This window comes from Barbus barbus (assembly GCF_936440315.1).
Source record: "Barbus barbus genome assembly, chromosome: 5".
Classification (NCBI taxonomy): Eukaryota; Metazoa; Chordata; class Actinopteri; order Cypriniformes; family Cyprinidae; genus Barbus; species Barbus barbus.
In genome coordinates, this window is record NC_136733.1 from 15,018,189 (window position 1) to 15,045,940 (window position 27,752).

General features: G+C 36.2%; 2 protein-coding genes across 3 annotated transcripts; both read left to right on the plus strand.

Moving 5' to 3' along the window:
- Nucleotides 1-1,368: 1,368 nt before the first annotated feature.
- On the plus strand, nt 1,369-16,573 carry LOC306869228 (glucose-6-phosphate exchanger SLC37A2). 2 transcript variants are annotated; one of them, XM_079415902.1, is made up of 18 exons: nt 1,369-2,411; nt 5,541-5,622; nt 5,787-5,877; nt 6,319-6,397; nt 6,486-6,621; nt 7,044-7,120; nt 8,154-8,320; nt 8,610-8,647; nt 9,662-9,799; nt 10,415-10,505; nt 10,596-10,658; nt 10,754-10,839; nt 11,323-11,371; nt 11,938-12,011; nt 12,200-12,278; nt 12,533-12,630; nt 13,240-13,304; nt 15,802-16,336. In XM_079415902.1, the coding sequence occupies exons 1-18, from the start codon at nt 2,356-2,358 to the stop codon at nt 15,815-15,817; spliced, it is 1,485 nt and encodes a 494-aa protein (XP_079272028.1). In that variant the 5' UTR covers nt 1,369-2,355; the 3' UTR covers nt 15,818-16,336. The 2 variants fall into 2 exon arrangements, 1 of the variants encoding a protein (XP_079272028.1); XR_013784153.1 differs by having other exon boundaries at nt 1,798-2,411; nt 13,240-13,360; nt 15,802-16,573.
- A 5,907-nt stretch (nt 16,574-22,480) lies between these two features.
- Nucleotides 22,481-27,683, plus strand: LOC306869555 (high affinity cGMP-specific 3',5'-cyclic phosphodiesterase 9A-like; the record flags this gene model as incomplete). The annotated part of the gene is made up of 16 exons (XM_079416311.1): nt 22,481-22,557; nt 22,672-22,715; nt 22,856-22,910; nt 23,000-23,070; nt 23,150-23,237; nt 23,344-23,425; nt 23,556-23,630; nt 24,255-24,341; nt 24,422-24,526; nt 24,602-24,684; nt 24,825-24,981; nt 26,414-26,527; nt 26,611-26,715; nt 27,014-27,142; nt 27,232-27,327; nt 27,633-27,683. The coding sequence occupies exons 1-16, from the start codon at nt 22,517-22,519 to the stop codon at nt 27,681-27,683; spliced, it is 1,383 nt and encodes a 460-aa protein (XP_079272437.1). The 5' UTR covers nt 22,481-22,516.
- Nucleotides 27,684-27,752: the final 69 nt, after the last annotated feature.

The following is a 27,752-nucleotide window of genomic DNA, read 5'->3' on the forward strand; positions in this document are numbered from 1 at the left end:
GGCATCCAACAAAGGTCTTCGGCCTTGTCCCGTACGCAAAGAGATTTCTCTGAATCTTTTGATGATGTTATGCACTGTAGATGATGAAATTTGCAAAGCCTTTGAAATTTGACGTTGAGAAACGTTGTTTTTAAAGTATTCCACAATCTTTTTACACACTCTTTCACAGATTGGAGAGCATCTGCCCATCTTTACTTCTGAGAGACTCTGCCTTTCTAAGACATCCCTATTATAGCTAATCATGTTACAGACCTGATGTCAGTTAACTTATAAGTTGCTAGATGTTCTCCCAGCTGAAACTTTTCAAAATGTCTTGCTTTTTCAGCCCTTTGTTGCCCCCGTGCCAACTTTTTTGATACATGTAGCAGGCATCAAATTTGAAATGAACTCATTTAGTGGATAAAAGTGTCAGATTTCTCAGTTTAAACATTTGTTTTGTTCTCTATGTTCTATTGTCAATAACATATTGGCTCGTGTGATTTGAAAGTCTTTTAGATTTCATTTTATTAAAAAAAAAAACTCCCGACATTTCCGGAATTCGGGTTGTACATTTTAAATAATAATAAAATAATAATAAATAAATAAAATGCTAGAAAAGAATAATGTTTATCAAAACATATGGGTCCTTAACGTCTTTATCAAAGTTGTGATGATCAAATAAAACATCTTTGTATAACAAAGAGAAAATCTGTGAAGAAAAAGCACGTCCAAAGATAAAGAAATCCTTCCAAAATAAAACTGTATATCTGCATTCCCAAAGGAGATGAGAAGTAGATTCGTCTTCAGCACCACAAAAAAAGAACTTTAAAAAAATCTATATATGGAAACATTTTTTAATAGATCTTAAATAGCTGAAGTAATTAAAAAAAAATTAATTAAATGAATTTCTTCCATGGAATGTCAAACTAGCCTTTCAAGTAGGAAGAGGAGTTATTATATATATATATATATATATATATATATATATATTACCAATCATTGAATTAAGAGGATGAGTTATTGACAAAGAAATTTGGGATCTAGCTGAGTCTAAGAAGAGTTATGGCCCCATAATGGCGAACTCTGAATAGGAATATATAACGTTAACCACCAGAATTTATTAATTGAGAAACCGGATTTATATTATTATTGACCCAATATGGGAAAACAAATATGTATTGTTATAAAGAATATCACCATTATCCCAGATAAAATAACCGTGAGGACTAAAATCATGCTAATAATAAATTAGGGAGATCTCCCACCCAAGAGAAAACTAAATTAGGAAGAATATTCCAAAATGAATCAGGGTTTGTTAAGTACTGCTTTAACCGAATGAAGGGTTAATTTGAGCCCAGGTGACGTCACGATGTATCACATGTTTACGCCGACAGATCCTGTGTGTGTTGTGTGTGTGTGTGTGCGCGCGTGCGCGTGTTTTTGAGTGTTTGTGTATGTGTGCGCGCGCGCGCGTGTGTGTGTGTGTGTGTGTGCGCATGTTTATGTGGTTTATGAGGACACAAATTTGTATAATGAGATGGGTATGACAGAGGTATTACAATATGAAGGTGGTTTATGAGGACACTGCCTATGTCCCCGTAATTCAAAAGGCTTAAAAAACATACTAAATGGTGTTTTTTTGAAAATCTAAAAATGCACAAAGTCTCCTGTGAGGGCTAAGTTTAGGTGTAGGGTTGGTGTAGGGCAATAGCACACAGTTTGTTCAGTATAAAAACCATTACGCCTATGGAGAGTCCCCATAAACCACAAAAACCAACATGCGTGTGTGTGTGTGTTTGAGTGTGTGTGTGTGTTTGAGTGTGTGTTTGAGTGTGTGTGCGCGCGCCGCAGCCCTGTATGGAAAATGGAGACGCTACACCAGCACTGCACGAGCTAAAGATCAATTAGGCCTAGCTAATACTCATGTGATTTTTAAAGACCAGACAAACCGGTATTAATAGCACCCGGGTTGAAACGCAGACGGACACAGGCCAAGGCAACCATGGAAATCTTTGGGAATTCAGAGCGCTTTACGGTTTTTCCACCTCTGGAATTGGGAAATGACAACACGTCTCCGACACTTTAAATGCAACATTTTTATCTGAAATAGGATCGCCGGCTTTCATCGAACATGATTATATGGACTCGTAGTTTTAGGTCGTAAGAAATGAGCGCAAACTGATCTGAGGCACAAAACGAGTAGTCAGCTAGTTTCGTTGTGTATTTTAGTTGTTCTTGATTTTAATCAAACAATTGTGGATTTTAGAAGTCTTAATAGATATGGGATTGTTTATACATCATTTATAACGTAGATAATTTTAGTGTAACGTTTTATTTTATTTTTTTGCAACGAGACAAAAAACGTTACCTGTAAAAATGAGATCTTTGGCCCCGGGAATCAAACTCATTACTTCTTTCTCTAGAGACAGCTGGTGAGTAACAGGCCCATATAAACACAACAGACTATACAGATAGCATGCTCTGTGATGTTAAATGCGTATCCCATCATGTGGGATTGTATTGTAATCGACATGATTATTGATTTTCGAGTTTTAGTGCTGCTTAAGAGTTCCTTAATCTATAAAATATAATGTTTTTAGTCCGTGTTAATATACATTGAATACAGGCAAATAATTATTTTTGAACAAATTTACTACTCTGGAAATTGAACCTCAGTTTGTATATGCACAACTTAATTTATTACTTTTTATTTTATTTATTAAGAAACTTAACCTGTTAACCCGCATCGGCCCGCGGGCGGGCCGGAAGGGCGTGGTCGGGCGTGGTCGGACTTTTTATTACCTTTGTTTTAGAACAATATTCAATCAATTATCATTAACTATATATCATTTGAAAGCTAAAACACTCAAGATTAACGATGTGAGCTTGTTTTTGAAATCAATACACCAGAGAGGAAAGGGTTAACAGAAATGCTGAAAGACCGGCCATTTAAAATGAACAAAGCGAACCGCAGTACTCACGTTTGATCGCCAATAGCGCTGGTCAGCTCAGACTATTCCAAGACACACCAGCATACATTTCAAGAGAAGGGTCCACTCTTCAAAATGCATCCACTTTTTAATCCAAAACAACGAAAAAATAGGGGAAAACACGATAGATCCTCCTTTGTTTACATAAGCGATTCGAGTTATAGTTATCGATAGCGTCCATTTTCCAATAAATATCGATTATAATTCGTATTCCAGCTTTGAAACGCCATCTATTTCCAGCAGAATCGTCTCTTCCGAGTAAGAATAGCCCTCCCTCGTCTCTCTCCTTCAATCGCAGGAGCTGTTATAACCCGGGACAGTAAGCGCGTCCGTGAATGGGTCAGCGAGGTGTCAATCCGGACACATCACAATAGGGGTGTTTGAACCCAGCCAATGCCTCGCCAGCACAGTTTTGATGGATGGAAGTGTTAGCCAACCACAAGGACGTTTACAGTGATTGACAGTTTGAATAGTTTACGTAAGATTGTTTAGAGAATAGCTCGGCGTATTGTCCGTGTGTTTTCGTGCGCTCTCGGGTTACGCATGAAGCGTACACATAATGGCGTCGCAGCGCTACACAGACTGGCTATCAGCGAACAGATGTTGTCCAAAGCTCACATCTGAATCTCTCCATCGTGGATCTTCGACTTGAGAAGTGTTTCTGTGGCGTTTGGTGGTGTTTTGGAGGACGTGGGGAGAAAAATGGCTAATTTAGTAGCCGAATACGCGCTGAGATCGCTGGGAAGCGTGGATAGCATTAGCACGTAAGTGTCTCCACCCTCCTCTTGAATGTTTATGTGTCTTTATCATGTATTTGCAGCTTTTGTTTCATGTTAGCTGTTTTAGATTCTAAAAATGACAACGGAGAGGGATAATATGAGGGGATTACATGAGTTTTGTTCGTGTGGGTGGGTGGGTGTGTTTGTTTGTGGGTATGTCCCGGTTATTGTGTGTGTGTGCGTGCGCGCGTGTGTGTGTGTGTGTGTACAAAATGTAAACAGTGTTGCAAGTTTGATTTGTTTTGCTTACACACTTTCTCACTCTTTTTCTCTCACTCTTCCCGGTCTTTTCAGAGGTCTGGTGAATCCAGATGGTCAGAAAAAAAACCATTTTAGTGGCTGCTAGAGCGTCTTCCTCCACTGTAAATACTGTAAATAGTTGTTTTTTTTTATTATTTAGTAATATTAGTAATAGTAATCTATTACTATATTAGTAAAATAGTAATATTCATAATATTCACCATATAAAATAAATAAAAAATACAAATGTTGTAAAAACAATGTATTTTGCATGTTTTGTGTTTTCACTAGTTCAAAAATGATCAAATCTGTTTTGGTTCACTGTTTTCATTATTGGAATTGTTCAGAATAAAGACTGTTTAGTTATGTTCAAATTCTGAAATAGTTTTGTGTTTTTTTGTGGTTTCATTGGTAGAGCAGTTCTGAATTGATATACATATGTAGTATGCAGTGTCTTATGGAGTCTCTAAATAGCATTTTTGAAAGGATTCCTAGACTTTTCTTGAAATAAAATATCCAAATGACTTTTCCAAAGCTTTTCTTGAAATGAAATACCATAAAGATGTACTTTCTGTAAGTCTTTACCTATAAAAAATTTATTATTTCATATTTTATTTCAGGAAATATTTAGGCGTTTTTTTTCAAAAATGCCATTTGTAGACTAACCAAATGACTAAATGAGTCAGCACTACAAATGCTGTTCAGAAATAGTTTTTTATTGTGTGTTTTGGTGGGCAGAGCAGTTCTGAATTGATATACATATATGTATTATGTAGTTTTGACTCATTTGGACATTTGTTTACAAAGTGTCTATTTGGGGTCTCCAAATGGCTTTTTTGAAAGGACGCCTAGATTTTTTTTAAATAAAAGCTTACAGAAACTACATTTTTGGGAGTATCATCCTCAAATTTGAATCAAAACATGGTCAGATGTTCAGCTTTATCTTTATGGTGTTTTCAGGCCTTTGGCATGAAAGTCTCATCCATTTTTCCCTTAGTGAGCTTCATTAAAACATATCGCGAGTCAATTTCATGTATATTTTACCTTGTTTTACTCTATTGCTATACTAATTTTGAGTTATTATGACTCTAGAGTAACAAAGGATCAAGTGTCTAGTTTCAAACAACACCAGATTTTTAAATATAGACCTTAGGGTTCAAGAGCTACAGACATTTTTATTTGGTTATATCGTTTTTTACAAAATGCTCAAAAATAGGGGCGCAGGGTAACAGGTTAAATCACAATTTAAACATGATTTATGAATATATGAATGGACAATCAGTACTTAAGTTAAAGTACAGTACTGTGACCTAAATGTTTTGCAGCATGCATAGCCTTCAGAACTGATTGCGTCCCCCACAGGAAAACTTATAGATAGGTCATTCAGTGTGTGTGTGTTTGCCTTGGGTGAGGCTGTTTTCCTGTAAGTCACGTAATGTGGTTTCATTTCTATCACTGCCTGGCTGTTTTACCACAGACACCTCCAGATTTCACTGTTGATGCTTTTTGACTAGTAAATCTTTTATTTCATTAACTTGTTCCTTTTGATTAGGTACCGGTTCTTCACCCTCCTCCTTACGTTTGTCTTCTACACCACCTACCACCTCTCTCGAAAGCCTATCAGTATTGTCAAGGTAATAAAAAGTCAGAGACCTGGCAACTAAACATGAACTAGTTCCATGATAAGCCTAACCTAAACGGGAGACATGCAACAAACAGGATTTTGTTACACTTGGTTGTGTTTACATGTAATACATTAAGTGTAAAATGTGTTAATAATAATTTTATGTTGTGACAGAGTCAGCTGCACAGAAACTGCTCTAATGTTATTCATCCAGCAGACCTCAACATCACTGACAATGACACCTGGTGTGATTGGTCTCCTTTTGGTAAGATGATTCATTGCTTAAAATATTTTGTGTTCTAGCTTATATCATATCTGTCCTACAATTAATAAATCCATGCACAAATGGTGACACATTAATGCAATTTAAAATATCTGTTTTCTATTGTAATATATTGAAATTTTCCGCAGCGCACATGATCGTTCAGAAATCATTCTGATATGTTGATTTGGTGCTCAAGAAACATTTCTTATTATTATCAGTGGTGAAAACAATTGTGCTGCTAATATTTTTGTGGATACTGTGATCATTTTTTTTAGGATTCTTTGATGAATAAAGAATTTATTCGAAATTGAAATCTTTTGTTGGATTAGAAATGTTTTTACTTTCACTTTTTACCAGCAAATGTGCCCTTGCTAATAGAAAAAAACGTACTGTTTACTAGTTTATATTAACCCATCAATGTATTTCTTTGTTTAAATTCAGACCAGAACAATTACCAGAACCTGTTTGGAGTCTTGGACAACTGCTTTCTTGTTGCATATGCTATCGGCATGTTCTTTAGGTATGAGATTAGGTTTTCTTGGTTAGACTTTCTTGGTTAGTGTGTCTTGCTTGAGTTATAACAGCTGGTTTTGAAATATTTTTGACAGTGGGATATTTGGAGAGCGATTGCCCTTGCGTTACTACCTGAGCTCAGGGATGATTCTCAGTGGCATTTTCACTGCTCTGTTTGGCCTGGGCTTTTACTGGCAGATCCACTCTTTGTGGTATTACTGCTTAGTTCAGGTAAGCTAGTTCTATTTTTAAATTTAAACCAATGTATCTCCAAAGGTGTATCAGTCCATCAAAAAATTCATTTAAAGTACCAGAGCGAGTACCAGAATTTCACAATGTGGAACCAAAAAAAACAGAAGTAATTATTTTCCAATGACGCATTTCTTGTTTCTAAAATGAAATTAAAAGTATGTTTGAATATTATCAAATAAAAACCTTATCAGTGCATGATTGATGTGTACATCATGTTGAGCATTTTCTCATTTTCTTAGCCCATTGTATTCCAGTCTTTCAGCCCCAGAGTTATTTCATAGTAAATCTGGAGTCACACTGATAACACATGACTGAATCGGGTGGAATGGTTTGCTTCTTGAATGTGTCAAACCCATGTGCTTTTCAGACTTGCTGATTCCTATGTATTTTTTCTTTTACAGGCCTTAAATGGGCTGGTGCAGACTACAGGCTGGCCGGCAGTGGTAGCGTGTGTTGGGAACTGGTTTGGGAAGGGAAAGTAAGTGACTGTTGTGTTTTTTACTGCTTGCTCAGTTTGTGGGCTGTTGACAGTGCAGAATTGTATCTGCACTTTTTTCACAAAAACAACTAAGTGCAGATCTAAATTATCTCTCTTGCTTGCACAATCCCAAACTGTTAAAACTTGTCCGCTGTGAACTGTACTTTTAAATCAACATGAAACCACAATTGTAACCCTTTTTACAACAGCAATATGACAAATTTCAAAGTGAAAAAGGATATTTCACAAGAAAATCGTGGCAATTCTTGATTTTATACATCAGGAATTGATTGGATGATAAAAACAGGGTATTTAATTTTGGAACTAAGCCAGATGTGAACTTTAGTAAACAAAACAATTCATAAATCACTGTTTATAAACCGTTTATTAATGTTATCCAATAGCCTGCATGGCGTAAGTGATGTCAAAGGAAGGCAGAGTTGTTTTTAATGCAGGGCAAGGTATTAAACTTCATTGATGAATTGTGCACATTAAGATCGTACACTATCGTTCAAAATTTTGGGATCAGTAATAATCAGTATTCGATCAGAAATTATAGTACAGTAATGCATGATGTTACAAAAGATGGCTATTTCAAATAATGCTATTAAACTTCATAATCATCCAAAAATATTCATATTAAAGTTTCCAAAATTATATAACGCAGCACAACTGTTTTTGAGATCAATAATTGTAAGAAGAAATGTTTCATCATGATTTCTGAAGACTATATTAACACTGAAGACTGGAATAATACTAGCAGAAAATTCAGATTTGACTTCACAGGAGTAAATTGCACTTTAAAATATGTTCAAATAAAACAGTTATTTTTAATTGTAGGAATATTTGACAATATTAGTGTTTTTACTGTATTACTGATCAAATGTATGCAACTTTGGTGAATATAAAAGACTTAGAAAAAAATATATATATATAAACAATACACAGACTTTTAGATGGTAGTGTATTAATAAACTGATTTCAATCTTCCAAAATGTAATTTTCAAATTTCTAAAATTGCTCTCTGATGCAGGCGTGGATTCATCATGGGCATCTGGAATTCTCACACCTCAGTAGGAAACATTCTGGGCTCTCTCATTGCTGGGGTCTATGTGTCGTCAGCGTGGGGCCTGTCATTCATTGTGCCTGGTATCATCATCGCTGCTGCCGGAGTCATCTGCTTTTTGTTCCTGGTTGAAAGTAAGTCACACTTTAGATTGGGGGGAAATTTGCTATTATATACATGGGGGCTGTTTACAAAGACAGGAACAGAAGGGATCAAAAACAAAGATTGTGTAACTAAATTACATGCACGTAAATATTCCATTACTTCAACCTAGATCAGATGAGTGTGTTAGAAATTGAATAAAGACTACACAAACACAATATTAACTTTATCTGCAGATATAAAAGATATTTTCAACAAACTCAAGATCATTTTGCGGAAAAAAGGTGCTACCTAAATCACAACTTTATTTGTTTTTTACAGAACCTGAAGATGTGAACTGTACTCCACCACAACACCATGTGAGTTCACTTACAATTTAAAATCTATGCAAAATATTTAGCAGTTTGACTCTATGACCTGCATGTGTTACAGTACCATTATTTCACTTAAACCTTGAATAACCAGCTGAACAGCAGTGCTCCCCTCCCATTTGTGTTTTGTTACTGTGAATCTCCGAAGTTGCATTATTTGCAAATTGATTATGTGATCAAGAGCTAACACTCTTTTACGACCATTTGGTTACAATCAATAACATGTTTTGCAGCAAGAGAATTGAGCCAATGAATGTAACATTGTCATACTGTGCGCCTGTAGTTCACAACACTGTAGTGAATTTGGTTGAGAAATGACCTGAGAATTGAAAGCAGAAGTAATTGTCAACAGAGAGAAATCACATGTAACAATCTGCACGTGAGAAGAGCTATGATTAAAGCTGTCTGTTGAAATCTTTTGATCTATGTGATTAACTGTGTTGGTCTCAATGATTAAAGGCTGATAACTTCAGATGGGAACAGATTTTAAACTGTAGGCATCATACACTTGCTGACATAGGAAAAACTAAATGAGTGAGGACCATAAACTGAGAGACTTTCAAACACAACAAAATTAAACAGAAATATGCAAAATGTTGACACTGCCACTCTATTCTACTTCTATTGTCTACTTGTTTTCTTTTTATTCATTAAAAAATGACCCTCAAAACGGCATCTCTAAAGCGTCTGCTAAACGATTAAATGTAATATAAATGTTGACAGGAGACCAGTAAAAACGGTCTTTGTTCTAAAATCAGATCAAAATATTGAATATGTTTGATATCTTCCGAAACTCTGATTGGCCAAAATCTGCAGGATGTGACTTTCAGCAAATAGCATTGACTCCTCCAGACTGAAAATTGGGGCAAAAATATGTGCAAACGTCGTGTAGTGTATTCCACCCTTAAGTATGTACTTAAAGTAGTGTCACTTAATGTTCTTCCTTTAACAAACACTGTTTATCTTCGTTGATGTAACACTAACAGGCTGTAATGTGTTTAGGAGAGTGTGGAGCAGGAGCCTCTGCTGAGGAACTCGTCCAGTAATGAGGAGATCTTCAGCGCTAACACCTCCACAGCCGTGGAGACGGTGGAGGATCACACAGAACCCATCAGCTTCTGTGGAGCGCTCAGGATTCCTGTGAGTGACCTGTTATTCTCAGTTTTACACCCACAGCTGTTAATCAGCGAATATAAGGTGTTATTTTGAAGAGACTGAGAGAGGAGCCAATCCTGTGAAGTGTCTGGAGTTCTTGGATCAAAAATCATGCTTTTGCTTTCCCAACCTAAATGTAATTTTTTCTTAAAATAATAAAATGTTTAAGATTAAACATTTAATTAAATCTGTTCTTAAAAGATTAAAAGTCTTATCTAATGGCATTTAAGCATTATACTCTGTTTTGGTCATTTGACAGACAATTATTGAATTTACATTTATTTCTTCTTTATGCGAAGTAACTCGCACAAGGAATGCTACAAAATAAACAATTCATCCTAATGTTAGAAATTAGGCAATATGATGTTGCAAATTTGGTTACAAGTGTACAAGTTGATAGACAGCAGTATCATTTGCGTTCAGTTGTTGCTGTGCATGTCCTGATATTGTTTTTGTTTTTTTGCGCTCCTGATTCGATCCGTGTATTTTTAATATTGAGTATCTGCCGATACCGAGTAATCCCTAGCTGTTGCTAAGACAGGACACAGGAGTAAATATCATAGTGTCATTTTCGCTCATCGTGTTGTTTTCTTCCTGCAGGGTGTGATGGAGTTCTCCTTGTGTTTGCTTTTTGCCAAACTGGTCAGCTACACCTTCCTCTACTGGCTTCCTTTATACATCGCTAATGTTGGTAAGAATCCTTCACCAGATTCTCTCATATTTACTCTGTTCTTGGCATAAACGAACTGTCAAAAAAGTCACTGAGTCTGCTCTCTCTTAGCTCATTTTGATCCTAAAGAAGCCGGGGACCTGTCTACGCTGTTTGATGTTGGAGGAATTGTGGGTAAGTATGTGGCATTTAAATTATTTATAGGAATAAGAAATATCTAAGGGTGTGATTCTTGAGATTGGTGGTACTATAAGGTTTTTTTCTGTTAGGTGGCATCCTGGCTGGAGTGATATCTGACTACAGTGGAGGCAGAGCCACTACTTGCTGTGCCATGTTGATCATTGCAGCTCCTATGGTTAGTCAAACTGTTGTCTTTTTTCTTTTTTTTTTTTTCTTTGCTCAAACTTTGGGTAAAATGTTACAGATTGATTTCATCAATTAAGAGTATGTACAAGCATTATTAAAACACATGCATGTTTATTTGCTAGCTTTATGGACCATAAAATGTACACTTGGGAGTTTATTTCAGTTTTAATGTGCAATGCTTATGTCCAGTGGCACTGTAAATGTTTGTTGTAACAGATTGTGCTTCCTAGAGTACTATTCGTCTGAGCAAAAAAAATAAAAATAGCAACGCTGGCTAGATTTGTGCAGCTACAGAATCTGAAGTGTTGTCAGTAAATCTTGAAGTTTGCTCAGAGTTTTTACAGACATGTGTAATCTTGTGCACACAAAACCCTCAAGCTCCAGTTTACCTGTGAACATGTGTAAACGTATGGATGGGTTTCTCTTTCCTTTGAGATCTGCTGCTTATTCATGTTTGTTTTTCTTCCTCAAGCTGTTCCTGTACAATAAGATCGGGCAGAACGGCTTGCCAACCACCATTTGTGAGTATGGAGTACATGGCTTTTGTTTTATGTTTTGTATGTTGTTTTGTTTTGTTTTGTTTGGACAGATGCAAGTTTTTTTGGTCCCACATTATATTGGGTGGCCTTAACTACCATGTACTTACATATAATTTGATACAATGCAACTTATTTTGCATTATACATACACGTTTTGCATTGGACTTATATTTAAAAAAAATACCTGCATGTAATTACATCTGTAATTAATTTCTGTAGTTACATTTATAATTATACTGTTGACCTATTACACCTTAACCCACTCTTAAACCTACCCATACCACCAAACCTGTCCCTAACCTTACCCGTATCCCACCTCAAAAGCAGCAAAAATTATTTGCAATACAATATGAACACAATAATTACATAGTACTTATTTTTTGATGGAAGTACATAGTAGTTAAGGCCACCTAATAAATTGGGACTAGTTTTTTAAGTAAAATCAATTTTTAAACCTTAAGTTTGCCTTGTGGCTGATATTGTGAATTATGAAATAAGTGCCATATTGACGACAGATATCTCCTCCTCTGCCCTTTTCGGACCTGCAGGCATGTTGCTGTGGTGTGGTGCTCTCGTGAATGGACCCTACGCCCTCATCACCACTGCTGTATCAGCTGACCTAGTAAGCGCTGGGCACCTTTCCTCCATGTGCTCTTCACATGGATATTTGTAAAGTCTTAAAAAAAGGTTAAAAATAGATACGTCGGGACCAGCCTACAAGTCCTGGCGTCAATAACTGATCATTAAACTATTTTGCAATGCAACAAGCATTTTGTATTGAACATTTCATAAGGTTTTTTGATCTTTTAGGGAACACATGAGTGCCTGAGAGGGAACTCCAGAGCACTGTCCACTGTGACCGCCATTATTGATGGCACTGGATCAATAGGTATGCAGGGAATGTGTGTGTGTGTGTGTGTGTGTTTTTCTTAAGCTTGAGACTGACCTAATAAAGTCAAACACTGAATGCACGTTGTGTTATAACCTGTCAGTGAATATTACATTTGAGAATCGAGCAACTTTTTATTAGGTTATTGACAGTCAATTTAAATGTAACTTTCAGAAACCAGTGTTTGTTTTGAAAACTTCACACTGGCCTGTTATGGCATTCACATGTTGTGTAATGTGTTTAATGGGCTCTAGGTGCCGCTATTGGACCTCTGTTGGCTGGCCTGATCTCTCCCACCGGTTGGAATAACGTTTTCTATATGCTCATTGCTGCTGATGTGCTGGCCTGTCTGGTGAGACTAAAGCTGATGTGCATTATTATTTTTGTTGTTATTAATGTTGTTGATTTTATTGTTATTTATAATATGTGACCCTGGAGCACAAAACCAATCATAAGTAGCACAGTTATATTTGTAGCAATAACCAACAATACATTGTATGGGTCAAAATTATTGATTTTTCTTTTCTGCCAAAAATCATTAGGATATTAAGTAAAGATCATGTTCCATGAAGATATTGTAAATTTTCTAGCGTAAATATATCAAAACTTAATTTCTGATTAGTAATATGCATTGCTAAGAAGTAAGAACTTCATTTGGACAACTTTAAATGCGATTTTCTCAATGTTTAGATTTTTTGCTCCCTCAGATTCCAGATTTTCAAATAGTCGTATCTCAGCCAAATATTGTCCTCTCCTAACAAACCATACATCAATGGAAAACTTATTTATTCAGCTTTCATACATGTATATATCTCAAGTTCCAAAAATTGACCCTTGTGACCAGTTTTGTGGTCCAGGGTCACACATTATCCAATAAGTAATAGCAAAATATCTGTTCTCATGATGAACATGTGTTTTCAGGCTGGTGTTTCATTGTCTCCTCTTGTTCTTGTTTGTGTAGCTGTTGTCCAGGCTCGTGTATAAGGAGGTCAGAGGATGGTGCGGATACACTACAAGGCTGAGAGGGTGAACATCCATAATTCACTCTTTTTCTATGCATTTATGGTGAATTATGTAAGAAGGTCATTAAAACCATTCATGTAAATACACTACCGGTCAAAAGTTTGGAATAATTAGTAATTTTCTTAGTCTGAATAATGACTCCTGTTGCTCGCCGAGGCTGTATTTATTTGAAAATACAGTAAAAACTGTAATATGGTGATATATTATTACAATTTAGAGTGTTTTCAGCATCATTACTCCAGTCTTCAGTGTCTTGTGATCCTTCAGAAATCATTCTAAATGCTGATTTGATGCTCAAGAAACATTTGCTATTATTATCAATGTTGAAAACCACTTTTAGATGCTTAATGTGCTTGTGAAAACAATGTTACACTACCATTCAATAGTTTGGGATAATAAAAAAAGAAAGCAAAGAAAAATAAAACATAAATTAACACTTTTTTGCAGTAAATTAATGAAGTGACAAGGACTCTTAACGGTTGCACTCTTTTATTCTAACTACTTTTATTAACACTAGCATTCTATATTCTATTTCTATTTCATCTACTTGTTTTCTTTTTATTTATTATAAAAAATAACCCTTGATACATATACTCTGTTAGACTAATCAAGACATGTCACAGCACTTACTGTTGCTCTTTTGTTGGTTTTGATTGCAAGTTGCTTTGGATAAAAGTGTCTGCTAAATGACTAAATGTAATGTTACAATAGATTTCTAATTCAAATAAATGCTGTTCTTTTGAGCACACTATCAAATAATCCTGAAAAAAATGTATCGCAGTTATCACAATATTATAAAGCAGCAAACATATTATCAACATAGATATATTTGAATGATTTCTTGAGGAACATTTGACACTGAAGACTGGAGTAATGATGCTGAAAATTCAGTTTTACCATCACAGGAATAAATAACATTTTAAAATGTATTAAAATAGATCGTTGTAATAATAATGCACATTATACTACGGGGCCGTTGAATGCTTGAATCTGATTGGCTGACGAACGTTCTGAGGTGTGCAATTATTTTCAGGGAAACGCACGGCGAACGTAGTTCCAGGCAGCTTTCTTGACCGCATTACAGTTCCATATCACTTCGCATCGTTGTCAGCGCTGCCCTGACGATTTTATCAGTTAGCCTAGTGTAGCAACTTAAAGGCTACACATGACATTTCTCACTAGCGAGGTAATAACAGCGCTGCATCTTAAAGCAGACTTACAGTTTAGAGACGGTGCTTCAGAACACTGTTGAGGGACACACAGAGGTAGCCTAATTCATACAAGCTCTCTCTCTCTCTCTCTCTCTCTCTCTCTGTTTCTCTTTCTCTGTGTCTCTGTCTCTCTCGCTCTCTTTCTAATAACTTCATTATTAACTGCATTAGTCTGCTATCAACGGCTCAAGCCTCCATTGCCAGCTTTAAAATGACGTTTTGGAACTAGCAAAAGAGTCGTTGGATGAGATGCGGAAGAAATAATCCTACTCACAATAGCGATTTAAGTAGAAAAACCGGACGAATCCCTTGAAATATATAATCTGATCGATGTCTTGAGGTGTGGCAACCGTAGTATAAGCGGAATAATTGACTCCGGACCGTTGAATTATTAGAAAAATAATGCACACCCGAGGTGTAACGGCCACTCCGCTTCGCGTCGAGTGTGCATTATTTTTCTAATAATTCAACGGCCCGTCGTCAATTATTCCTTACATATTACAGCTATTACTGTGAGCATAAGAGACTATAGAAATATAAAAATCATAATTATTACAAACTTTTGACTGGTACCGTATGTATTTTTTTCGGGGGCAAAATGTTCCATGCTGTGACTTCATTGGCAGATGACTTCATTATGGTTTATATTTTACCTTCTATTATTAGCTAGTGGCTTTTAAATATCCTGAATGGTGCTGATTGGGCTGATTGCCATTACATGTGCTTGATATTAGTGGCTTCTAAAAATGTAGAATGTCATGACCAAAGAGACGCTGTACTTGAATTAATTGGGCCTTCCTGCCTTCAATATGATTCAGTGGAGGCTATTTTTAGTGGTTGCAAGGCAATCACAATTACTCTGAGGCTGCGACCTGCCTCGGGATTTATTCATTTTCACTGTGTTCCCAAATGACTGGCAGAGATCTGTGTGCCGAGGTGGAAAATGATGTATGCACTTCAAGTGCAATATCATTACGTCTCTGACACCCTTATAATTATCAGTCAATTTTTGGCTTGAACAAAACCTGGTTATGAATTATCCATTTTAAAAAAAAACTTGGTTTGTACAAAGCCATTTTTGTGCTTTTTTAAAAATGTATTTAAATGCATTCATTAAACTAATGTTCTCCACTATCCACTGTAGACATTTTGTCAAATGAGCAGACGGTAATTATTTGGTCTTGTTTGTATTTTTTTTTTCCAACTGATAGAATCTGATGATTAAAAGGGGGAAGCGTTTAATTTTGCACCATGTGTTTGCAGTGGTTTCATCTGCTCTTTTCTTTCAGGTTCAAAGAGATCTGAGCCGCCCGTCGAACAAGAGAATATCACACCTGTGACCGAAAATTACCTGCAGCATAACGACAAAAAGGGACCATGGATTGATGCAACACACCAAGCCTTTTTATGCCCAAGGGTTATTTTATATGAAAATTGTAACATGAGACTTTCATCCTTTTATACTGACAATGGAACAAAGCTCAGCTGCTGCAGTGAAGGAGGAGGCGAGTTACACACACCCTCGTCCACACGTGGCCTGAGCGGGACAAACACAACAGGATCACTAAGCTTCATTTTAGAACAGGATGTTTTTAGTGACTGCTCAATAAAAAAAATTACCATTTTTCTAGCATTAAAATATGCCATCGGTGCTTTATCCTTTTGTCTGTGTGATCATTTGTACATTTCCTGTTTGTTATTAGCCTGTGAATCTTTGCTTTGAGTCTGAATATGTGTTTTAGTAGATATTGATGTCATATTCATGTACATACACGCTTAATCACACTCAACTTCATTAAAATACCAGGTAGCTCCAAGCATCCCAAGAGAACCTGTCAGCTTTATTCTCTGAGGCTTTGTATGTATATGGGCGCACGTTACTGGTAGCTGGTTTTCTAGCTTTAGGGTATAGATAATATCAGTTTCTGTCAAAATGAGAAATTGTGTGAAAGGCAAGCAGTCATATCTGTAGAATAATGCTCTGATTATTTCTGGAGACGTTAATGATTCTTGAAAACACAGGGTTGTTCCATTTGTTTAAAAGCTGTTATTAGTCATTTCATTTATTTATTTTTTTTACTTGGTTTATTTATTATAAAAAAGGTCATGTTGTCATATGGTATGGGGCAAGTTGTTACAATACTAAAAAATTTTAACAGTAAAACAATTAAACAGTAAAAATGTACAAGATAACAAATTACCCAAAGGCCTTCAACACTACTTTTTTTTTTCAGTCCTGAAATTTTTTTAATCTTTTTTTTTTTTTTTTTTTTCTGTACGTTTTGTTATTATTTTTGGTGATTTTTTTTATTTTATTTTTCTTAAATTCTGGAATTTTTTTATGAAAATGAGCATATTTTTCATACATTTTTTCACAAAAAAAAACCAGACAATTTCCACTTTAAACATCATGATCCATCAGGAACTGGATCACTGAGTGTCTCTAAGGCCATCTGGCTGGAAAAATTGACAAAAAATTGCATTTATATTTTCAGCCAATACATGGGCCTATTGAACCCCTATGGAGATTCTGAACTGAGCTCAAAAAGTGAAATCTTTAAAACTACACCAACATGAGGCTTCATTTAGCTTTCAGATATATACAAAAACATTTTAAAAACTATATTTTGTAAAAAAAAAACATATATATATATATACTATATTTTAATCCAAACATATTCATATCCATAAATGTAATAAATTGAAAAATATAAATATGATATTAAATGATTGGTCTTCACCTCATCACTCAAATTTAACTGTGTTTGGTAAAAAAAAAAAAAGTCAAAATGATATTAATTTCCCAGCAGAAACATTATTTATGTTATAATGTATGTCTATGGGAGTGTGTGTACCATGTGTGTGTTTGTGTGTGCCTGTGTCTGTGTGTATGGATATGTGAGTTTTTTTCCGCAATAGGGACATTCTGCAGTCTCAGCCCTTCGTTTGGTATGCATCTTTTCTGGATTGTGTCAGATTTTGTATGGTAACCCCCCACACACAAAAAAATGCTGGGTTTTTTTTTCAGAAATTCCATTGATTCCTATTGACCCACGAGGGACACTTTTGTTAGTTTTTTTAACTTTTTTTTTACACCCACATAAAATCATTGAAACGACTACATTTTGTGTGTGTGTGCTCTGTGATCAAGTGTGACAAAATTCAATTTAAAAAATCTGCAGTTTTTTCATCAAGTCTGCTTTTTTGGCTCCGGGTCAAATTGACCCGCGAGGGACACTTTTGTTACTTTTTTTTCACACCCACTGAACATCTTCGAATCCACTCCAATTTGTTTGTCTGTGTTCCTGGTGCAAGTGTGACAAAAGTCAAGAAGTCTTGTATCATAACGATCAACGCTCGATTTAAAAAAAATCTTTGCTCATGTGACGCTGAAGTCTCAAGTAATGACTACCAAAATTAAGCTTTGCCACCACAGGAATACATTAATTGTAAGATATTAAAACAGATTTTTTTTTTTTTTTCTAATGATATTTCACAATATTACTGTTTTTACTGTATTTTATAAATAATTGTTGGCTTGATAAGCAAAAGAGGTGTCTTTCAAAAACATAAAACATCTTTCAAAAAATCTTACTGACCCTGAACAGTAGTGTACCTTTATTATTTGTTTACCTTGAATTAGTGTATTATATTTATTATTTAATTGATGGAAGAATTCACAAAAGCAATTTCATTAAACAGTTGTAACTCAAGATATTGAAGCAGATGAAGCTGAACCTGAAGACTTTTACTAAGAAACAGCCCGGTTTTACATTTATCATAAATATCATAAATTTGCAGTCATCATAAATTTGTTTATACTTTTTTGTAAAAAAAAAAAAAGACACTATGGCAGACAGATTTTATGTAGTCTATGAGTTAAGGAAAGTGTGAAATTATCCTGTTCTCTCTAATAGTGTTCAGATCAAAGATTGATTTGGTGCAGTCAAACATGCATGTCATAGAACCTTTGGTAATTTTTGTGAATATTTAATATTTACAGTATATAATATAACACATAATCTTCAGTGTATTGTTTGTGTGTGTGTGTGTGTGTGTGTGTGTGTGTGTGTGTGTGTGTGTGTGTGTGTGTGTGTGTGTGTAAAAATCATCAATTATGATTATAAATGTTATTAAGAATTATACACACACACACATAATTCTAAACAAAATTTGTAATAATAATTAAGCATATTCTTTTTTGAGTATGTTTGGGTAGATATTGTATGTGTCATGTTGTAGGAACAGTGTTGTAATGGATACGTGTGTCGCCTCCAAGCAGTAGATGACATGGAGTACATTGTCAGCTCTCTGCTCTAACAGTTCCTTGGCAACGCTGGAGAGCAGGGGAGTGAGTGATAGCTACTTAAAGGGCAGAGCTGTGACTCCTGCTGAAGCCGACCGCATCCATCAGCATCTGCACCAGATTTAACGGCACATGCTGAGGTAAGGCAATTGGTTTTATTTATGCTCTGTCAATTATCACTCTGCAAATGCCTGTTTTAGTGCCTTAGCTCCACTTTATATCCTATGAAATCAGCAGTTGAAAGTAACTACATTTGTTTATTTGTTTTGAAGTGTTGTTTGCAGGTTCTGAGGAGGCAGCTATAGATTGTGTATCTGTTGCTAAAGCATCATCAGTATAAGAGGTCATCATGGGGTCGAGTTCATCATCTTATGCCCCTAAAACTATTTATCTGGATGTGGATGGAAAGGTGCAAAGGGTGAGTCTCAACATTTCAAACATAAAAGCTGTATGTTTAAGATTCCATCAAAATGAGATGTATTTTAATTGCAAGTGCAATTGTTAACATATGATTAGAAATGTCAGGATTTCATCCAAACATTCAGTGAACATTAAAAGTATTTGGAAGTACATAAAAAGTACTATAAAAATGCTTCTCTGAACGAACTTTTTTAATAGACTGGTGTGGCAATAGCTTCAAGCAATTCTCTTAAAGTTCACACAAGTGTCAGAGTAACCACAGGAGTAGTTCATCACATTATCTATGAATATGGTTTCCCAAAGTTCAACAAACAGATTGTCACTGCACAATTTGTCTTAATTTTGAACACTATTTGAACAATGCCATTGGTTTGATCATTTTGCATCTAATACTTTACGACTAACATGTCCAAATACTTTTTAGAGCAACCACAGACAATCCCCGCAGAATTAAGATTGTAAAATACAGTACTGTTCAATGGTTTAAGGTCGGTAAGATTTGTAATGTTTTGGAACATAAGTCTCCTATATGCTCACCACAGCTGCATTTATTTGATACGATAAAAATATCATGAAATGTTATTATTTATTCATTTATTTTACTATTCGAATATATTTTCAAATGTATTTAAAATTTATTTCTGTGATGAAAGCTGAACTTTCAGCAGGCATTACTCCAGGCTTCAGTGTAAAATATCCTTCAGAAATTTGATTTGCAGCTCAAGAAAGATTTCTTATTATTATGAAAACAGCTTTGCTGCATAATATTTTTCTGAGCTCGAGATAAAAAATGTCAAAAGAACAGCATTTATTTGAAACAGAAATATTTTGTCTTTTAAATGTCTTTACTGTCACTTTTGATCAGTTTAATCCATCATTGATGAATTCTTATTTTATTCATTAGTATTGTATTGTACTGTATTAGTATTATAATTAGTAAAATATTAATTTATTTTCTTTAAAAAAAAGTTGACCAGTAGTATAACTACTTGTATAATACAGACAACATTTTATTAATATTAATATTATTATGCTTAAAAGTATTTTTAAGACAGGCACCCTTTTTAGGATAATACTTGTGTTCAAAATATATTGAGGGTCATTGTGGGTGACAGGTGCCTTTGACACAAACAAGCACTTGTGACACCTGCCAAGGGCAAATCATTAAGAACATTTGAGAATGAGAGAATGAGAATGAGAATGAGAATGAGAATGAGCTTTATTGGCCAAGTATGTTTACACATACAAGGAATTTGTTGTAGTGACAGAAGCTCCACAGTGCAACAGAAGGACAGTAACAGGACAGGACACAGGTAATGAAACAAAATAACAGGAAATAGCCAATGACCAATGTACAAAGCAGCAAAAAAAAAAGTAAAAAATACACAATATATAATATATAATATAGGCGACTATGTATGTACAGGTCAAGTATGTGCAAATTAGAAATGAGAAAATAAAATAAGTGAGTGTGGTGAATGGATAATGTATTAGTTGTGTGTTCTACGTTTATTTATTGAGTGTTCATGAGATGTATTGACTGAGGGAAGAAACTGTTCCTGTGTCTGGTCGTTCTGGTGCTCAGAGCTCTGTAGCGTCGACCAGATGGTAAAAGTTCAAAGAGGTTGTGTGCTGGATGTGAGGGGTCCAGAGTGTTTTTTACCAGCCTTTTTGCTCACTCTGGATAAGTACAGCTCTTGGAGAGTGGGGAGGGTTGTACCAATGATTCGCTCAGCAGTCCGGACTACCCTCCATAGTCTTCTGAGGTCAGATTTGGTAGCTGAGCTGAACCAGACAGTTATTGAGGTGCAGAGGATGGATTCAATGATGGCAGAGTAGAACTGTTTCAGTAAGTCCTGTGGCAGGTTGAACTTCCTCAGCTGGCGAAGAAAGTACAACCTCTGCTGGGCCTTCCTGACAATGGAGTCAATGTGAATATCCCACTTCAGGTCCTGAGAGATGGTGGTGCCCAGGAATCTGAATGACTCCACTGCAGTCACAGTGCTGTTCATGATGGTGAGTGGGGGGAGAGCAGGGGGGTTTCTCCTGAAGTCCACGATCATCTCCACCGTTTTGAGCGTGTTAAGCTCCAGGTTGTTGAGACTGCACCAGACAGCCAGCTCCTTAACCTCCTGTCTGTAAGCAGACTCGTCACCGTCCTGGATGAGACCGATCAGTGTGGTGTCGTCTGCGAACTTCAGGAGCTTGACAGAGGGGTCTTTAGATGTGCAGTCGTTGGTGTAGAGGGAGAAGAGCAGTGGGGAGAGTACGCAGCCCTGAGGAGCTCCAGTGCTGATGGTTCGAGTGCTGGATGTGAATTTGCCAAGCTTTACTAACTGCTGTCTGTCTGTCAGGAAGCTGTTGATCCACTGGCAGACGGAGGTGGGGACGGAGAGCTGAGTTAGTTTATTTTGAAGGGTTTCCGGGATAATGGTGTTAAAAGCAGAGCTGAAGTCCACAAACAGGATCCTCACATAAGTCCCTGGTCTGTCCAGATGCTGCAGGATGAAGTGCAGTCCCATGTTGACTGCATCATCCACAGACCTGTTTGCTCTGTAGGCAAACTGCAGGGGGTCCAGTAAGGGTCCAGTGATGTCCTTCAGATGAGCCAGAACCAGTCTTTCGAATGATTTCATGACTACAGACGTTAGTGCCACAGGTCTGTAGTCATTAAGTCCAGTAATTTTGTGTTTCTTTGGGACGGGGATGATGGTGGAGCGTTTGAAGCATGAGGGGACTTCACACAGCTCCAGTGATCTATTGAAGATCTGTGTGAAGATGGGGGCCAGCTGCTCAGCACAGATTTTTAGGCAGGCTGGTGACACACCATCTGGACCAGGTGCTTTCCTTCTTTTGTTCTTCCTGAAGACCTGGCACACATCGTCTTCGCTGATTTGAATTGTAGGTGTGGGGGAGAGAGGGGTTGCTGGAGGTGTGAATGGTTGTGTGGAGGGGTGTTCTGGGCGGGTGTGGGGTGATCGTTCAAAACGACAAAAGAACTCGTTTAAGTCGTCTGCCAGGTGTTGATTCTCCAGAGTGCTGGGGGGTGGTGTTGTGTAGCTGGTGATTTCTGATCTTTCATGTTGCAGGTGATTTTCAGTCGACACTGTAGCCCATGTGATATTAAGGAACTTCTTTGTTCATCATCCAATATTGCCAGGTCAGTATCTTCTTATGAAGTTTTTAAAGCAGATTATCATCTCAAAAGTGTCTTGAATATATTGTTCTCATGTCTCTCCAGAAACACAGCTATACTTTTGACTGACTCAGAAGGAGCAATGATATCTATTGACCCCACCATGCCTGCAAACACACCAAAGTAAGAATTCGACATAGTAATATAATATTAATATTATAATAATTATATCATTGTAATTTAATGAATAATTCCGAAGCATTCATTGTTTTACTTTTTTTCTTACTTTGCTTCAAGCAACTTATATAAGGCTATGCCTCATTCCACAAACCAAGGAGGAGGTATGGAAAAAAATTGTACTCATTAAATTGTACATAATTAGCCAAAGGCAACGCCAACTAGATGTGTTAAGTAAAACTAGATAGAATAAGGTAACTGACAGTAACATACCCTATAAACAACTTTTTATTCCCATCAAAAGAGAAGGAAGACATGTTCCAGAACGTCCTGTCACAAGTGGCAGAGCAGTTCAGCAGGTACGTTATGTGCATTTGTTGTAAAGTAAATGGTTTGATAATGATACAAATCAGTGTGTGCATGGTAATGAATGTAATATTTGTTTCAGGGCTTTCAGGATCAATGAGCTGAAGACTGAAGTGACCAACAGACTGGCCATGCTGGAGAAGAGAGTGGAGCGTGAGTGATTCTCTGAGGGCTAATGCATGCCTCAACTCCCACCTGATGCTGTGAGCTAATAGTCTTTGTATCGTTACAGTGGAAGGACTTAAAGTGGTGGAAATTGAGAAGTGTAAAAATGATCTGAAGAAATTAAGGGATGAAATGACCTCTAGTGGAGGAGTGAGGTAAGAACAACTATTATTTTATTTTATTTTATTTTATTTTTAAATTTTTTTGCACAGTAATTCCATTAGGAAATTGGTTAATTGGCTGTTTATCTCTTACAACCAGAGTGAACTGCAATTGCAAATACAATTTTACTGATGATGGGAAGAAACTGTCTCCTAGGCGAGATGTCCCAAGCTACCCAAAGGTAAAATAAATAAGTAAACAAACAAGCAAACAAAAACTCTTTATGTTTCTTGGCTTACGTACTGCAACCAAATAAAATCCTTGCAGTGCTGTTGTAATCATAATTAATGCTGTGTTTTGTGTTTGTGCAGTACACACTTTCTCAGGAAACCATAGAGGCTCTGAAAAAGCCTACCTTTGATGTATGGCATTGGGAACATAATGAGGTTTGTCATACTTTTTGGTGTTCAAGAAATCTTGAGACATGCATGTTTTTATTTCTGTAGAAGTTCCTGGTATAGGGAATTACCGTTGTGTTTCACTTAAGTATCAGTTTTTCTTAAAAAACCTACCAACATAGTATAGATCAAAAATAAATAAACACTTAATCACACTTAAGGACAATGAATGGCATGTTAATTGCAAACAAATACAATTTTATTTTATTTTAAATTTGTGAGTATACTTTTTTGACTCACTCAAGTAGGACTTAAGTACAGCTTTATATGTAATTGCATAATTATTTCTATTGTATTTTAAATATGGTTAAAGTTTACTTCCAACAAGCATTTAGTAAACTAAAATACACTATAATGTAATTCTATCACTTCTATCATCAGTTCTATGATTTCTATCCTATTTTGTCATGTATTTAAGTATATTTGTAATTAAACATTTGAAAGTCCCAAATTTAGTACATTTAAACTATATTAACTTTAAACATTGCATAACACACTACAGCTAAAATGGTAATAAAAATTAATTTGGTGCTTATCAGCATTAGTTGTTTTATCAGGCACACTGGTCATGTGGTGAATAGTGTTTGTTAATTAAATGAATACTGTCTACAGATGCTTAGCTGTCTGGAATATATGTATCATGACCTTGGGCTGGTTAAGGAGTTCAACATTAACCCCATTACTCTCAAAAGATGGCTGGTAAGATGTGCTTTCCTGCATATTTAATTTCTGAATTAACTAGAGCACTAGACTTTAAGACTCACCTGTTGAGTCTCTAGCTTGCAATTCAAGAAAACTACCGCATCAACCCTTTCCACAACTTCCGCCACTGCTTTTGCGTGAGCCAGATGATGTATGGAATGATCCATCTGTGTAACCTTCAGGTGAGGTCATGTCCTTTAGAGAGTGTGCTTGTGTGCGTTTGTCAGATCAACATGCTACTTGCTTTTGTTCCCTAGGAGAGGCTGACTATGACAGACATGTGCATTTTGATGACTGCAGCCGCGTGTCATGACCTGGACCACCCGGGATACAACAACACGTATGTCACTGACATGCCCACCCTCTCAGAGAACAATACCTCTGACAACACTGACTGTGGTATCATATGCAGCAGTTTGCCAATGTATCTAGAATTTATACAGTATAGGAACTGCTCAAAAATTTGCCCTCTGTAACCAGGTATCAGATTAATGCTCGCACTGAGCTGGCCGTGCGCTATAATGACATCTCTCCACTGGAAAACCATCACTGTGCTGTGGCCTTCCAGATCCTCTCTATGCCCGAGTGCAATATATTCGCCAACGTGGAGCCTGACTCCTTCAAACAGATACGACAGGTACTTCCAATCCATCATACATACACTTCATGTGGCAGATGCAATTTCTACATATAGGAACACTGAAGTGCTCAGATGGTGCTCTTTCATAGCTTCATCAAACCAGTTACGCTAGTGTTCAAAGGTTTGCTGTTGGTTTTTGAAAGAAGTCTCTTAGGCAGCCTTATTTGATCCAAGATACAGTGAAAACAGTAATATTGTGAAGTAATGTTACAATTGAAAAGAACATTTTTCTATTTTAATGTATTTTAAAATGTAATTTATTCTTGTGATAGCAAATCTGAATTTTCAGCATCATTACTTCAGTCTTCAGTGTCACATGATCCTTTAGAAATCATTCTAATATGCTGATTTGCTGCTTATTATACATTTATCGTTATTATTCATTTTAAAAGCAGGTTTCTTGTCTAATATTTTTATGGAAACTGTGATGTATTTTTAAGATTCTTTGCTGAATAGAAAGTTCAAAAGAACAGCATTTATTAGAAATTTGTTTTAGTAACATAGAAAAGGTCATACTGATCACCTACAGTAAAGGGATGGTTCACCCAAAAATGGAAAATTCTGTCAGTATTTACTCACCCTCAAATAGTTCCAAACCTGTATGAATGTCTTTGTTCTGCCGAACACAAAGGAAGATATTTTGAAGAAAGTTTATAACTAGGCTGTTTTGGGGCACCATTGGCTTCCATAGTAGGAAAAAAAATACTATGGAAGTCAATGGTGCCCCAGAACTGCTCTGTTTCCCACATTCTTCAGAATATCTCCCTTTGAGTTCAGCAGAACAAAGACATTCATACAGGTTTGCATACAGGCTTGAGGGTGAGTAAATGATGACATAATTTTCATTTTTGGGTGAACTATCCCTTTAAACATTCAAACCTAAATTTATTCAGGCAACATCAACATTTCTCACATTAGTCACAGTCGCTATAGTTTAGAAAATGGTAATAAAATATAACCAAAAACTCAGAGTTAAACTGTGTCAGAACAAATTCATCTTGATAAAGACAGATAACTTTGATAGAAAGGTATGTAATGAATTAGGTTGAATAGCTGTCAGCTGTTAAATTTAAGTAGATAATACCAATTTTGGTCTACCAATTCCCAAGAAATGCTTAATTTTGGTGTAAAAAGGTCACATTAGAAATGAAAGAAAAACACATGGTCAGGTCAAAGTGTCGGAATAATTTTTGTCCCAAATTTTTATCAGTTTTAATGGTAGTGGGTATAATATGTCACAGTTTACTTTATTTTGCTATTCTTACTTACATAAACGATATAGTATATTACATAAACTATAGTGTCCTGCACCCACTAGTAAATATAAAAAATTATATCTGGTGTCTGAATAATTTTTGGTTTGACTGTAGTTAAAAATCTGCTGGCCATCCTAAACAATCCTGAATGTATTTTTTGGTGTTTGTTGTAGGCGATCATTACTCTTATCCTGGCGACGGATATGGCCAGGCATGGAGAGATACTGGCCTCCTTTAAACAGAAAGTGGACAACTTTGACTTTTCCAATGAGGAGCATGTTAAATGCGTATGTGTTTCCTGCTATGACTTCAATTGCATGCTCAAAACTTGTTGGCTTTGTCTTGTATAAGCAATTTTGTGTCTTTACAGCTGAAGATGGTGTTGATCAAGTGTTGTGACATCTCCAACGAGGTCAGACCCACTGAGGTGGCAGAGCCGTGGGTGGACTGTCTCCTGGAAGAGTACTTCATCCAGGTACCTCAATACAAGCAGTTTCTGCATACAAGTGCTTTGAAAATGAATATGGTAAAAAGCTTATTATTATGCTTCTATTATTTCACAATATGCTTACATTACCGTTCAAAAGTTTGGGGTCAGTATGATTTTTTTGCTTTTCTTTTAATCAGCATGGACACCCTAAATATTTAATTTTTTTGTTTAACATACAACTTTCTGATTATTTCCAATAGAACTTGAAGATTTTGATTTGATCAGCCCTTTGGACTCATACAACATTGTATGTTGTAGCTTGCGTTTTGGTTTGCTTTGGCAGAGTGACCGAGAAAAGTCAGAAGGTCTTCCTGTGGCTCCATTTATGGATCGTGATAAAGTCACCAAACCAACGGCACAAATTGGCTTCATTAAATTCGTCCTCATCCCAATGTTTGAGACCGTCATGAAGGTTTGTACACCCTTCATACAGACTGACCAATGAACTGAAACTTTGAACTGAAGTTACGTAACATATAGAGATACTGTGTCTGTGTTCAGCTCTTTCCACAGATTGAGGAGATCATGGTTCAGCCTTTGAGGGACTCCCGTGATCACTATGAAGAGCTCAAGCAGATAGATGATGCCATGTCAGAGGTAACAAACTGAGCATGTAGGGGAAGTAGTGGCCTTGTGTCCAGAATGCAAATGAGAAAAACAACATTCATAAAAATTTAACTTCCAAAAGGGGCAATTCCTTAGAAGAACCATTATTACAGGAACCATTTTTCTCTTAGTGTGAAGAACAATAAATCTAAAGAAACTTTTTCAACTATAAAGAATGGAATGAAATGGAAAGGTTCCATGGATGTCAAAGGTTCTTCATGAAACCGTTTACTTTATTTAAGAATGTAAGATACTTTATTGTTTTGCCTTTGCATTATGGTTTGCTCTCTTTTCAGGCACAGAAGAAGAAAACAGAGAGTATGTCTTTAGGTGGAAAGAAGAAATAGGCAACTTGCTTCTTTTATGGTATGAAGGAAGAACATTCAAAACTTTTATTGAAACAACTAGAAGATTGT

Excerpts from the sequence above, each read along its gene's own strand:
- LOC306869228 (XM_079415902.1), top strand. The coding sequence starts at position 2,356 with ATGAGATCTTTGGCCCCGGGAATCAAACTCATTACTTCTTTCTCTAGA. Across the intron at positions 2,412-5,540 it reads TCTTTCTCTAGAGACAGCTG|GTACCGGTTCTTCACCCTCC; the intron begins GTGAGTAACAGG and ends CCTTTTGATTAG. Across the intron at positions 8,321-8,609 it reads CTTTTTGTTCCTGGTTGAAA|AACCTGAAGATGTGAACTGT; the intron begins GTAAGTCACACT and ends TGTTTTTTACAG.